Source organism: Ictidomys tridecemlineatus, chromosome 1, assembly GCF_052094955.1.
Source record: "Ictidomys tridecemlineatus isolate mIctTri1 chromosome 1, mIctTri1.hap1, whole genome shotgun sequence".
In the NCBI taxonomy this organism is placed as follows: domain Eukaryota; kingdom Metazoa; phylum Chordata; class Mammalia; order Rodentia; family Sciuridae; genus Ictidomys; species Ictidomys tridecemlineatus.
In genome coordinates this window covers 133,439,774-133,452,283 of record NC_135477.1, presented here as the reverse complement: position 1 = coordinate 133,452,283, position 12,510 = coordinate 133,439,774, and the positions used below count along the sequence as shown (strand labels likewise).

The 12,510-nt window shown below is 36.0% G+C and overlaps 1 protein-coding gene across 1 annotated transcript in view; it reads left to right on the top strand.

Annotated features, from left to right (window-relative positions):
* Nucleotides 1-537: 537 nt before the first annotated feature.
* The window catches only part of Ccdc192 (coiled-coil domain containing 192), a 198,833-nt gene continuing 186,860 nt past the window's right edge, over nucleotides 538-12,510 (top strand). The window contains exons 1-2 of the mRNA XM_078048043.1: nucleotides 538-664; nucleotides 2,151-2,199. Of these exons, the coding sequence (XP_077904169.1) occupies nucleotides 2,152-2,199 (48 nt within the window). The 5' untranslated portion in view covers nucleotides 538-664; nucleotide 2,151. The remainder of the gene's footprint in view (nucleotides 665-2,150; nucleotides 2,200-12,510) is intronic.

The window sequence follows — 12,510 nt, the reverse complement described above, 5'->3', positions numbered from 1 at the left end:
TCTGTGTATGCTGAGTTACTATGGTTACTCTGAGGCCGGGACTCATGACCTTTAAATATTGCTGTCAGGAGGCCAAAGCTCCCTAGTTTTTAAATCAGTAGTTTTGTTTCAGGCATTATTAATAGAGGGTAGTTTCAAATAGCACTTTCTAAGTGCACTTATGGCCTCGGTGAAATGCACCTAAGAGTGTTATACTCACAATGTTTTGTTTTGTTTGGCTTCATTTAGTGACTGAATATTCATGTCTTGCTTGGAATGTCATTGGATGAGTAAAAAATAAACAAAGCATAGTCCTCATTCTGTGTAAGAGAGTCACTGAGAAATGCAAAAACATGGTAGACAAATTATTATTATGTATATCACAAAACATTAAAAAGGGCAAGAAGAGAAGATGTCCAAAAAAAAAAAAAAATTGTGCAGTACAGAGGCAAGTAGCACTTCTGACCAGCAGGGTCAAAGAAGCTTCAGGAAGAGGAAGCATTGAGTTATGATGTGAAAAAAATGGGAATATTTCAACAAGTAGAGAAGAGGGCATGCACATTCTATTTAGAGGAAATGACTTCAGAAAAGGACAAACATGTACTCTGGAACCATGAGTTAGCACAGCTTTGTGGAAATGTCAGTTTTGTGAGGTGCACTGATAGAAGACAAAATTAGTTCAAAGGTAAGGGGGCCTGGTTTATCAAGGTCTTTCAAAGCTGTTTGTTTATATTCAAAGCAATTGTGATGACCCAAAAATTGTTTTCCATTTTGTGATAGAGAGGTACTGTCAAAGCTGATTTTGATACGATGTAAGAAAAGCTATTATGTCTCTCAGAACCAAGTGTTTCCTTTCACTAAGTGAGAAATTAATTAATTTTGCTCAGTAGTCGTTGATTTTCTTGTGAACATTGTCAGTGGCTCTAAATGTTTTAAAAAGTGGGTAAAGCGAGACACATGCACAGAAATATGGAAATAGAGCAATATGTTGATTTGAGAAACTGTGGTATAGAAATACCTAGGAATGTTAAAGGCTTATTGGTTGGTAACAACAACAGAGTGTAACTTATTAAAATCTATGAGCTTTCTTAAATGATTCAACAAATATTTATTGGCCATCCCATCCTTCTTCAAGATGCTGAGGATAGAGTGACAAAAATCAGAGGAAAAAATAGACTGTGTTCAGGGAGGTTTACCTTTTCAGTTGGGAGGAGACCTAATAAGTACAATAAATAAGCAACCTCTGTCATATGTTAGAAAGCAGTAAGAGGCAGAGAAAAATCAAGTAAGATGATGAGGTAAAGGGTTTGATTTTAAATATGATGCATATGGTAGGTCCCGCAAAGGTGATTTCTGAGCAGAGAAAGGAAGGAAGTAGGAATAATTGAACTGGATAGATGTGAAGAAAGTATTCCTAGGACCTCAGGATTCTCTGGAAGCCAAGTGAAAACAGTATTTCAAAGAGGACAGATGAATCCTCTCAAAAGCTGTTAAGTAAATTGAATTGTGACAAAAGTCCATTGGATATGGTAGAGCAGAAGAGCTCTTTGGTGAATTTGCTAAGTGCAGTTTCTGTGGAGTGGTACAAGTGAGCATCTGATTGGGTGGCTTTAGCAAAAACCCAGAAGGAAAGGATTTGGAACTAGTGAAAATGTGGTTTTTGTCAGAAAGGGATCAGAGTAATCAAGAGAAACTAAAGGAGCAAGAGAATTCAAGTTTCAATACATATTATGTTTGTATGCAAATGATTCAGGAGGATGAGATGGGAAAGAAAGGAGAGGGAGAGAGAAGGAGAGAGATAGAGGCAGAGACAGAGAGAAAAAGAACTCCCTAAATCTGCTGTTTGATAGAAGGATAAGGTTTTCTCCCTCCACTTTTTTTTTTTTTTAAGTTGAAATAAGAGATTCTGCAGGTTTTCAGAACAGATTGTTCTGTTCAGACTGCTTATTCTCAAGAGAGCCTTTAAAGGCTATTTTATCTTCTGCAAGTAAAGTTTACATTCCATTATTTTTATTTCCTCTTGAAATGTCCAGAAATTGACATTTGGAGGAAACATTTAAAAATTTTATCTCACATGTTAGAGTTTAAAGATCTATTCGGTGTGAGGTATGTGTGTGTGTGTGTGTGTGTGCCTGAAATATAATTTTGTAATTCTAAATTCTTTATTTCAGCATGATATCTGGAAGTTCATTGTCAGAGACACAATCAAAAAAATTAACGGTAAGAAATAATTTTTGTATGATTATGTTTTCTTAAATAAAAAGGCCGAATGGCTAATGAAAGTGTAATTTGATTACTAGTGAGGTTTTGTGGCTATAGTTCACATTTTACTAGTAAAACATTTTTTTTTAACATAAAACATGGCATGTTCTTTTCCAAGTAGAAGACAAGTAAAAAGGGGAAGAGTAGCAGCTCAAGGATGCCCTTGGGGCCCTAGGAAAGTTAGGTGGATATGCTGTGGCCTTTCTTCTCATTTTAACATGAAATAAATGCCACACTGCTCTCTGTGGCCCTGTGATATTGTAGGCATCCTGGGATATTTTGAAGTATTTGTTTATATATTAGGTCATCCTGGAATGCAGGCATAATACAGATCCTGCACATCATTCTTTGGTTTAGCTAGACTGGGGTTTAAATCACAGATTCTTCCAGAAATATCCGGTTTCTTTGTCTTTAGAGCCAGCTGACAGCAAGCCCAGCTTTGACCCTTGAGGCCTTTCTTCTTCCTCCATGACTCTGTGATTCCCTGGGAAAGCTGGATCCTTCCTACCTAAGCATAACCGTGTCCTTCCCCTGACTTTATTGACATTGAGGGGATTGTTAAGAAGTGTCCAGGCTGGGTGACATGTACACAGAGGTTCATTCTACTGTTATATGTTTGGGAATTTCCTTTAAAAAAAAAAAAAAACGGTTATCTATATTTTCCTTGGGCTTTCTTGATTCAATTGAGAATCCTCAAAACTCCACCCAGGGACATTTCTGGAACAATCCTTTCAGTTCTAGGGTAGAGGGGATGCAGTTAAAAAAAAAAAGTCACAGGACTAGGATTCAAAAGACTTGGAGTCATACTCAAAAGACCCAAAGTTACTACCTGCAAGCCTGAAACAATGGCCAAATTCTTTAAACTTTCTGAGCCTCATTTTTTATCTATAGAATAAGGATAATGCAACTTAAATAACCTACCTCAAATAAGATATTTAGAAGGTGAAATTGGTCAAGTACCTAGACATATATAAAACTATAAGCTATTTAGAATTGATAGTATTATACCCCATTTGATTCAAATGTATGATATGTCAGGATCATTGTATTGTCATGTGTAACTAAAAAAAAAGAAAAGAAAGAATTGACAGCATTCATATGGGCTCCTCTCTGAGCCAGGGGACTTGGCTCTTTTAATTTCTGTTTCTTTGGGATTTGGTGGTTCTTATCTATTACTCCCTCTATTATGCCCCAGCATCACCATCTCAAAGCAATCAATTTTCCCATGCACACCCAGAACCTCATATTTGCACAGTTATTATAGTTCATAAAAGATGAACATCTCTCTTCTTCAGTGTTATTTCAATTGTTGTGGCCCCAGACAAACTGGACGTGGCTCCCAAATCCATAATAATTTTCAGAAAGGGAGCTTTCAGAAACCAAATTAGATTGGTAAATGGTTTCAATTAAAATTTTGTATTCTAATTCTAGTGATAATTTAATCTTATATTGCTTTTTTTGCTAGAAAAAGAAAATCTAACAATGAATTTTTTATTTTATTTAGTACAGCTATTTATGATTTTGTTGCCCAAAGAAAGAGTGACCCTCACCCATATCATATGAACACTATCGTGCTGTTTATAAGTGAGCATCCTAGAGGTAGCCTTCTCAGGGCCAGCATGAAAAGGTCAAGGTGCCAATTACCACATTCAGGATTTCTGCCTAGGGCTCCCAGTTAGCTTCCTGGAGTTCAGAACCCACCCCTTTCCAATTTACAATTGGCGTGATTGAGAGCCCTGGGGCTGGTTCTGCTTTACTTTCAATCTTTTTACATTTCTAAAAGAATAGATTGAGCTGGAGAGAATGAGGATTAGAGACCTCAAGGCCAGAGCACATCCTCAGTGACTGCAGCCTCCTTCCACCACACAGGCCCTTTAAAGTCTGGAACTTGTAGAAATAGAGCTCAAAGGAACAGATTCTGCTGGGTACCATGAGGCACCCAACTACAGGAAGGTCGTGAGTGCCTCTTTTAAATAATTATTTGAGTTTTGATAGTGAAGATTGAGATGAAGGACAAAATCCTTTTGTTTATATGGTGACTTCTTGACCACCATGTAGATTTAAACACATTCTATCTCTGAGTCACCACTAAACTGCTAGGATGGATCTTTATTTTCTCACTGCCAAGTGATTTGTGATCTGCCCCTGGATCCTTATAGCTGCATGGGAGGGTGGGGTCCAGAGACATCACTATCAATGGAGACTTTTCTTCTTTATTATTACTATTATCAATTTAGAAATTAAGAAGTTGAAACTGAAGGAGGCTCAAGGAGCTTTCAGATGTTGAGATCAAAGAGTATATATGTTCACTCCACACGTAGGAACCTTATAGGGTAACCCAGTGAGTAAACACTTCTCAAGTGCCATGCGGTTCCCATGTATTTCAACCTTATTCCTTTGGGCTATGTAAACTGTTACCTTTGCTCCATTGTAACATCTTCTGACAGAAAACAGCTAGTGCATATAAATCATCTCATTTGAAACTGTTTAGGAAATAAAAATTCTATTGCAAGGAAGCTTGGCCTGAACAGGATCAGGATTGTTCTTCCTGAACTGCACCTGAGAATTCTGGCACATAGAAATGAGCCATGTAAAGCACGTGATGACATTGGTTATGTCTAGTGGCACGTCCCACAACAAGGAATGTGGGTATGAATCTGTCAGCTAGAATATGTATGAAGTAGGTCTCTTGTTGTGCAAAAAAAAAAAAAAAAAAAAAAAAGGGAGGCCTATAATAAAACCTCATAAACCATTTAGCTTTCAAGTTGTTGTCTGGTAATAACTTCATTAAAGAATCATTATTTTAAGTGCTAAAGATACAAAAGCACTTTTTGGTTTAAAATTTGCAAGGTCATATTCATAGCATACTATATAGAAATGCAGCCTTACAAAATGGCTTTTAAAGTAGCTAAAAAGACTTTATAAAAAGATTGTATAAATCAGGAAGGTAAACTATGCCTTGTGTGAAATCATAAATTCTGCTCTTTCTTTAGCACTCAGCATAACACACTATTTATTAGTTTTGCAGGAAACACTTATTTGGTCATATTTCTGATGTCTCTAAATTTTAATATTTTAAGATGTCTTTTAGAAGATTCTTCTCTTTAATGAGAAAAGTTTTACATCCTTTCTGAATCAAGGCTATCAATATCATTGTGCTTTAAATGAATATTTCAAGTACTTTAAGTAAATTCCTATTCTTTCTTAAAATGAGAGTGACACATGTATATTTAAATGTAAAGATTTGTTGCTGTTGTAGAAAATAGATTTTTTATTTTACCATTTTAATAAATAAGAAACAGTAACTCCAGGAGTTGGAAATAAATTAATGTTTTAGTCAGGTTTCTTGCTGCTGTGACAAAAATACCTGACAAGAACAATTTTAAGGAGGAAAAGTTTATTTGAGGTTCACACTTTTAGAGACATTCCATAGAAGCTCCATTCTTCAGGGCTCCAAATGAGGCAGAACATCATGGTGGAAATGCATGGTGGACGGATGCAGCTCCCAGATGATCAGGAAGGAGGGAAGGAGAGAGAGAGAGAGAGAGAGAGAGAGAGAGAGAGAGAGAGAGAGAGAGAGAGAGAGAGAGAGAGAGAGAGCACTTCCACTCATCAGAAATAAAATATATACCCCAAAGGCATGTCCCCAAGGACATATTTCTTCTAGCCACACCCTCCCTGCCTTCAGTTACAACTCAGCTAATCCCCATTAAGGGATTAATTTACTAATGGGTTAAGGCTGGCATAACTCAATCGTTTCGCCTCCAAGCCTTCTTGCATTATCTCACATATGAGCTTTTGGGGGACACCTCACATCCAAACCATAACAAGAAGCAAATAAGCAAACAAAGAATGGATGAATAAGGAAGGAAGGGAAGGATGGAAGAATGGAGAACTTTAGGACATTCCATTTTGCCTGCCTCTTCCTATTCTTCATCTACCTTTACTGAGTCATAATCCACAAATTTAAAATATATGAATTAAGTCTGGACATGCATTTACTCACATGAAGCTGTCATCACAATGAGGATAGTGAACTTATTCATCAGTCCTAATTCCTCAGACCAATCAGGAATCTTGCCCACCTACCCTCACTCAAGCTTTTCCTTGAAATACATGGAGTCATACAGTTTTTTCTGGCTTCTCGTACTCAACAGTTATTTTGAGGTTCACTCATGTTGTGATACGTGTCAGCCGTTTGTTTTTACTGTGGAGGGGTATTTCACTGTATTAGATGGACCAATTTGTTTTTCCCTTTGCCTGATGATTGACATTTAGGTCACTTCCAGTTCTGGACTCCTGTGGACATTTGTGAAGTCTTCGTATGGGCATATGCTTTCTTTTGTTTTGGGTAAATACATAGGGGTGGAATGGTTGAGTTCTTTGATAAATGTTCTTTTAACTTTAACAAAAAGAATTTTAAACTATTTTTCCAAATGGTTATACCAGCGCTGGGGTTGTAGCTCAATGGTAGAGTGCCTGCCTAGCATGTGTGAGGCACTGGGTTTGATTCTCAGCACCTCATATAAATAAATAAATAATAGAGGTCCATCATCAACTAAAAATTTTTTTTTAAAAATCATTATATCATTTTTACTTTCTCACCAGCAATAAATGAAAGTTCCATTTATGCATATTCCTTCCAACCCAGCCTTTTTAATTTTAGCCTTTCTGATAGGTACAATTGTATCCCATTGTAGCCTTAATTTACATTTCCTTAAATAACAATGTAGAACATCTTCTCCTGTGCTTATTTACCATCTTTCTACCTTATTTGGAAAAATAGCTATTTGAATATTTTGCCCACTTGTAAGTTGTGTTGTTTATGTCTTAGTATTTGGTATTGTTTTTTTTTTTTTAATGTATGAACTATAAAGGGGAAGTACCTACAAATAAATCTAACCAAAGAGGAAAGAAAGCTCGACAGTGAATGGTAGAGCACTTACCTAGCATTGTGAGGCACTGGGTTCTATTCTCAGCATTACATAAATAAATAAAATTAAAATAAAGGTCCATTGACATCTACAAAAAATTTTTTAAATTTTTTTTAAAGGGCTGGGGCTGTGGCTTATTGGTAGCAAACTTGCCTAGCATGTGTGAGGCACTGGGTTAGATTCTCAGCACCATATATAAACAAATAAATGAATAAAGATCCGTCAATAGCTAATAAAAATTTTTAAAAAACTTTTTTTTAAAAAAAGAGAAAGCTATAGAACACTGAAGAAAGAAAATAAAAAGGATTCTAGAAGATGGAAAAACCTCCATGTTCATGTATAGGCAGAATAATATTAAGTGACTATACTACAAAAAGCAATCTACAAATTCAATGCATTATCCATAAGAATAGTAATGACATTCTTCTCAGAACTTAAAAAAAGTATTAAAATTTATATGGAAGAATAAAAGACCCAGAATTGTCAAAGCAATTCTAAGCAAAAAGAGTGATACTAGAGGCATCATAATTCCCAATTCTAATTACACTATACAGCTATAATAAAACAAACAAACAAAAAAACCCCAGCATAGTACTGGCATTAAAATAGATATATAAACCAATGAAATAGAATAGAAAGCCCATAGACATGAACCTACACAGATATAGTCATCTAATTCTTGACAGAGGGGCTGAAAACATACATTGGAGAAAAGGCAACCTTTTAAATAAATGGTGCTGGGAAAACTGAATATTCATATTTTGAAGAATAAAACTAAATTGCTATCTCTCACCCTTCACACACAAAGTCAACTCAAAATGAATCAAAGACCTAGGAATTATACCAGAAGCACTGTAACTGCTAGAAGAAACACAGGGTCAACACTCAATCATATTGCTGCTGGCACAAATTTCCTTAACAGGACCATTAAAGCTCAAGAAATAAAACAAAAAATCAATAAGTGGGAGGGTTTTAAATTAAAGAGCTTCTGCACAGCAAAAGGAAATGTGTAAGAGTCTGAAGAGAGAACCTACAGAATAGGAGAAAATCTTTACCAGATGCTCTTCCAAAAGAGAACTAAAATTTGGAATATGCAAAGAACTCAACACCAGAAAAATAAATACTCCAGGCAATAAATAGGCAAATGAACTAAACAGACACTTCTTAAAAGAAGAAATACAAATGGGTAACAAATGTAGGAAAAAAAAATTCCACATCTTTAGCAATCAGGAAATGTACCTCACTCTAACTAGAATAGCATTCATCAAGAATACAAATAATAAATGCTGTCAAGGATGTGGGGGGAAAGAAACAATTATACACTGTTGGTGGGATTATAAATAGTATAACTAACAGGGAGAGTAGTATGGAGGTTCTTCAAAAGACTAGGAATGGACCACCACATCACCTCAGTCATAGCATGCCTCAGTATTAAAGTTGACATATTATAGTGACACATGTGTAGCTATAGTTATAACTGCACAATCACAATGGCCAAATTGTGGAGCCAGCCTAGGTTTCCATCAACAGATGAATGAAAAAAATTATATAGTTTTATTCAGTAATAAAGAAGAACAAAATTATGTTGTTTGCAGGAAAATGCCTGGAATTTTCAATTATGTTAATTGAAAAAAGCCAGATTCAGAAAGTCAAGGGTTGTATTTTTCTCTCCTAAGAGGAAACAAGAGAAAAATCAGAAAATAGAAGATAGACCAATTGAATAGAGGAAAGGGAACAGGGGGAGTGAGGAATGGAGGGAATGGGAGACACTAGAGAATGAAATTGATCAAGTTACATTGTGTGCATGTGTGAATATGCCACATTGAATTTCATTATTATGTATAATTATAATGCACCAATAAAAATTAATTAACGTAATTGTGTTTTGGATATAAGTAACTTTTCAGATACATTTTATGTGTTTTTTCCAAACTGAGGTTTTAATTTTGATGAAATCTAATGTATCCTTTATACTTTCATGGCTTATACTTTTAGTATCTTATTTAAGAAGTCTTTGCCTGAGTCACAAATATTTCCTCCCAACATTTTCATATTTAGGTCAAAGATCCATTTTGAGTTATGTTGACTCACAGCTAAGACTCTTTCTAGGAATTCCTTCAGTTGAAGGAAATCCATTGCCCACAAATTATCTACCCCCTTCATGAGATTAGTTTGCCCTGGTTGATGGGTTGGTGCAGGGCCATAACACCTGACCCCAGGCTGTAATTGGAGATCATTCTGTAGCACTAGCCCAGAGCCTGAGGAGCTGAGGCCCTTTGAATTTCTGTTCATTTTTCCTCTATAGGTACCATCTCCAATAAGCCCTCTGCAGCCAAATCTCTCCTTCCAAGACTGAGACCCTAACCTAATGCAATCACAAAATCAGAATGGGACATAATCTAATGAATGAGGATTAACGAACGGAAATTCATAAGAAAAGCTAAACAGCCATTGTGTTGGTACTAAGATCATTTTGACTGCCTTACAGAGAAATATTTCTTTGTGTTTTAGTGAATATCTGTCAAATTTAGGGAAGTAAAATATTCCACTTAACAAGTAAGTCCAGATTTTCAATCTAAAATTTTTATTTTTCCCATAGAAAAAAACCTGAATAATATGTAAATTGAGTCTTTACTTCTAGGAACACCTACAAAAGAGGAATAATGTGTTCCCCCTGATCTCGGAATGGAACATCAGTTGGAATTTCTATCCATTGCTCAACTTCCTATGTAGCTACTTTTATGTTGAGATTTTTCAATACACGAGTGGCTGATCCATATCATACCTCCTGCCTTCATTCCTACCCCAGCCCCTATTTGGCCATCTCAATCTTACCCATTTTAAATCATATAGCCTAAAATCAATGTAGAACAAACTGCTGCTACAGAGATTGAAGGTGAAGCAGTTTATGGAAAAGTAACAGTGGAGCTATCATTGTGATTGGTAATAAATATTTTCTCCCTTTGGCTAATATCAAGAATGATAAAAACTTCAATTGATTTCAAATTAGTATGATTATTTTTAAATTTCAGAAGTTATCAGTTACATATCAGTTAATATTTTATTTATTTGAATAATTTATTTCTCCATCACAAAACCCACCTAAGGTAGAGAGGCTCTAAGCAACCTTCTGGATGGATGCTTCCCTGGGCATGTACTTCTACAATTGGGGGACTAGTTGTGTCCAGCAAGTGCTACTCCTCAAAATCACACTTTATTGACCAAAGAAATCACATGGCCCAAAATAACTTTAAGGGGTGGGAAAATGAGATTATATCATGTGCCTGGAAGAAATTTCAGAAGTATTTTGAAAGACAGAAACATATAGCAATATAAAGCTAGATTTCAAAGAAAGAATTAAACCTAAGAAATGCCACAGAGAGATGAAAAATAAAGGAAACTATAAGCTCCAGAAATTCCCATTTTCATAATAAGTCCTTGTGTTAGTCAGTTTTTCCATTACTGTGACCAAAATACCTGACAAGAACAACTTAGAAGAGGAAAAATTTATTTTGGGCTCATGTTTTCAAAGGTTTCAGTCCAATGTAAGCCAACTCCATTGCTTTGGGTCTAACATGACACAGAACATCATGGCAGAAGGGTGTGGTGGAGGAAAGCTCAGTTCATGGCAGTTAGGAGGAAGGGAGAGGGACAAGATATAGTCCAGGCCACACCCCCATTGACAAAGCTCTTCCAACCATATCCTGCCTGCCTAGTTAATCACCTAATAGTCCATTCAAAATATTAATCCATCCAATAGATCAATCCATTGATGAGGTGACAGCCCTTGTAATCTAATCACTTCATCTCTGAATATTCCTGCATTACTTAACAAATGTGCTTTTGGGGGACACCTCAGATCCAAACCATAACATCCCTATTTAACTTGAGAATACAGCCCATAAAATAAGACTGAACAGTTTAAAATGGTGTTGGTCAAAGAACTGAGGCGTGGAAAATGACACTTCACAGGCAATGAAACAAGATGACCCATTTCATTTTAAAGTCTATGATAGACTCAACTGAACGTATAAGAAACAAAAGGTCCTGCCTTCATGCAAATGTGTACTTTTAATTTTTAAAAAAATGTCAACAGGCAAGAAATTTAGAAAACATGTGGCACTGGACCAGATTGTTTACAGATAGAATGTTTCTCAGAATTCCCCCAAGAGGCATCAGTGGCTCAAAGGACCTTTATGAACTGAAACATTTGAGTGTCTGCAGAATTGTTTTGTTAGGTGCCTGTGACATTTTTTTTCTACTTGGTTCCTTCAAAAGGCAAAGAGTTCCAAATACCTGGCATTATTTGGGGAAAGCATGCTAATTTGTGCTGTGAAAGTGCTGACATGTTCTATTTTCTGCGAGGGTAGGAATGTTGAGAAGGCTGTGGGTATAGAAAGGAGGAAATTGTGAGATATAAAAAGGAGACAGAAGTTATGTATCCTTAGAGATTGAGGGTTATTCTTCATTAATATTTTGGATAAAAATCAAGTTTCATGTGCAGTTTGCTCATCTTCCGAAACCTGAATGTTTAGATTAGAAGAGCGAAATTGGGCAAGGGGCAAGTGTGTTTGGGGAACCATCCAGTCAATCCGCCTGATTTTAAGAGCACATTTCTGTTTCTATGATCTGAAGAAAATTCCAAACCATTGAATTTCCTTGAGAGAGTATATCCTTCTAAGATTTAGGACTGTTTTCCAGTTCAGCCTTTTTCCAAGTGTAAGAGCCCCTTTGTAAGCACTCTCTGGAAGCATAGTGAAAGTCTGGGAGAGTCTGGGTGTGGGCCTCATAAGAACTCACAGACTCTCAGGGGTAAGGCACAGCCTCTGGCTGCCCTTGGTCTCAGAAGGCCAATTGGATCGCTTAATTTATTTTGATAGTTTTGTTAAACTAAAACTAGCTGCTGGGAATGATAGCCTCAGGTTGTCTTGCCAATAACTAAACTATTTATCTTAGATCAGGTATCAAAGTCAATTGGTTATTTTGAAATATATCTGATAATGTCAATTAATGTATGTGTTTTTTGTACTTATACAGGTTCATAGAAATTAAGGGTTTCTCCAAGATTTGATTAATTTGTTTCTTCAAAAAGTTGAATTTTTTTCTCAAACAAAGTTATGCATGATGCACAAAGATGACATGATAACTTAGTCTCTGAAAATTCTTTTTTTTTAATTGTAGATGGACACACTATCTTTATTTATTTATTTTTATGCGGTGCTGAGGATCGAACCCAGTGCCTCACGCATGCAAGGCAAGCTCTCTACCACTGAGCTACAACCCCAACCCAAAATTCTGTATCTTATGAGAAAACTTATCACTCTATTTCAACCCA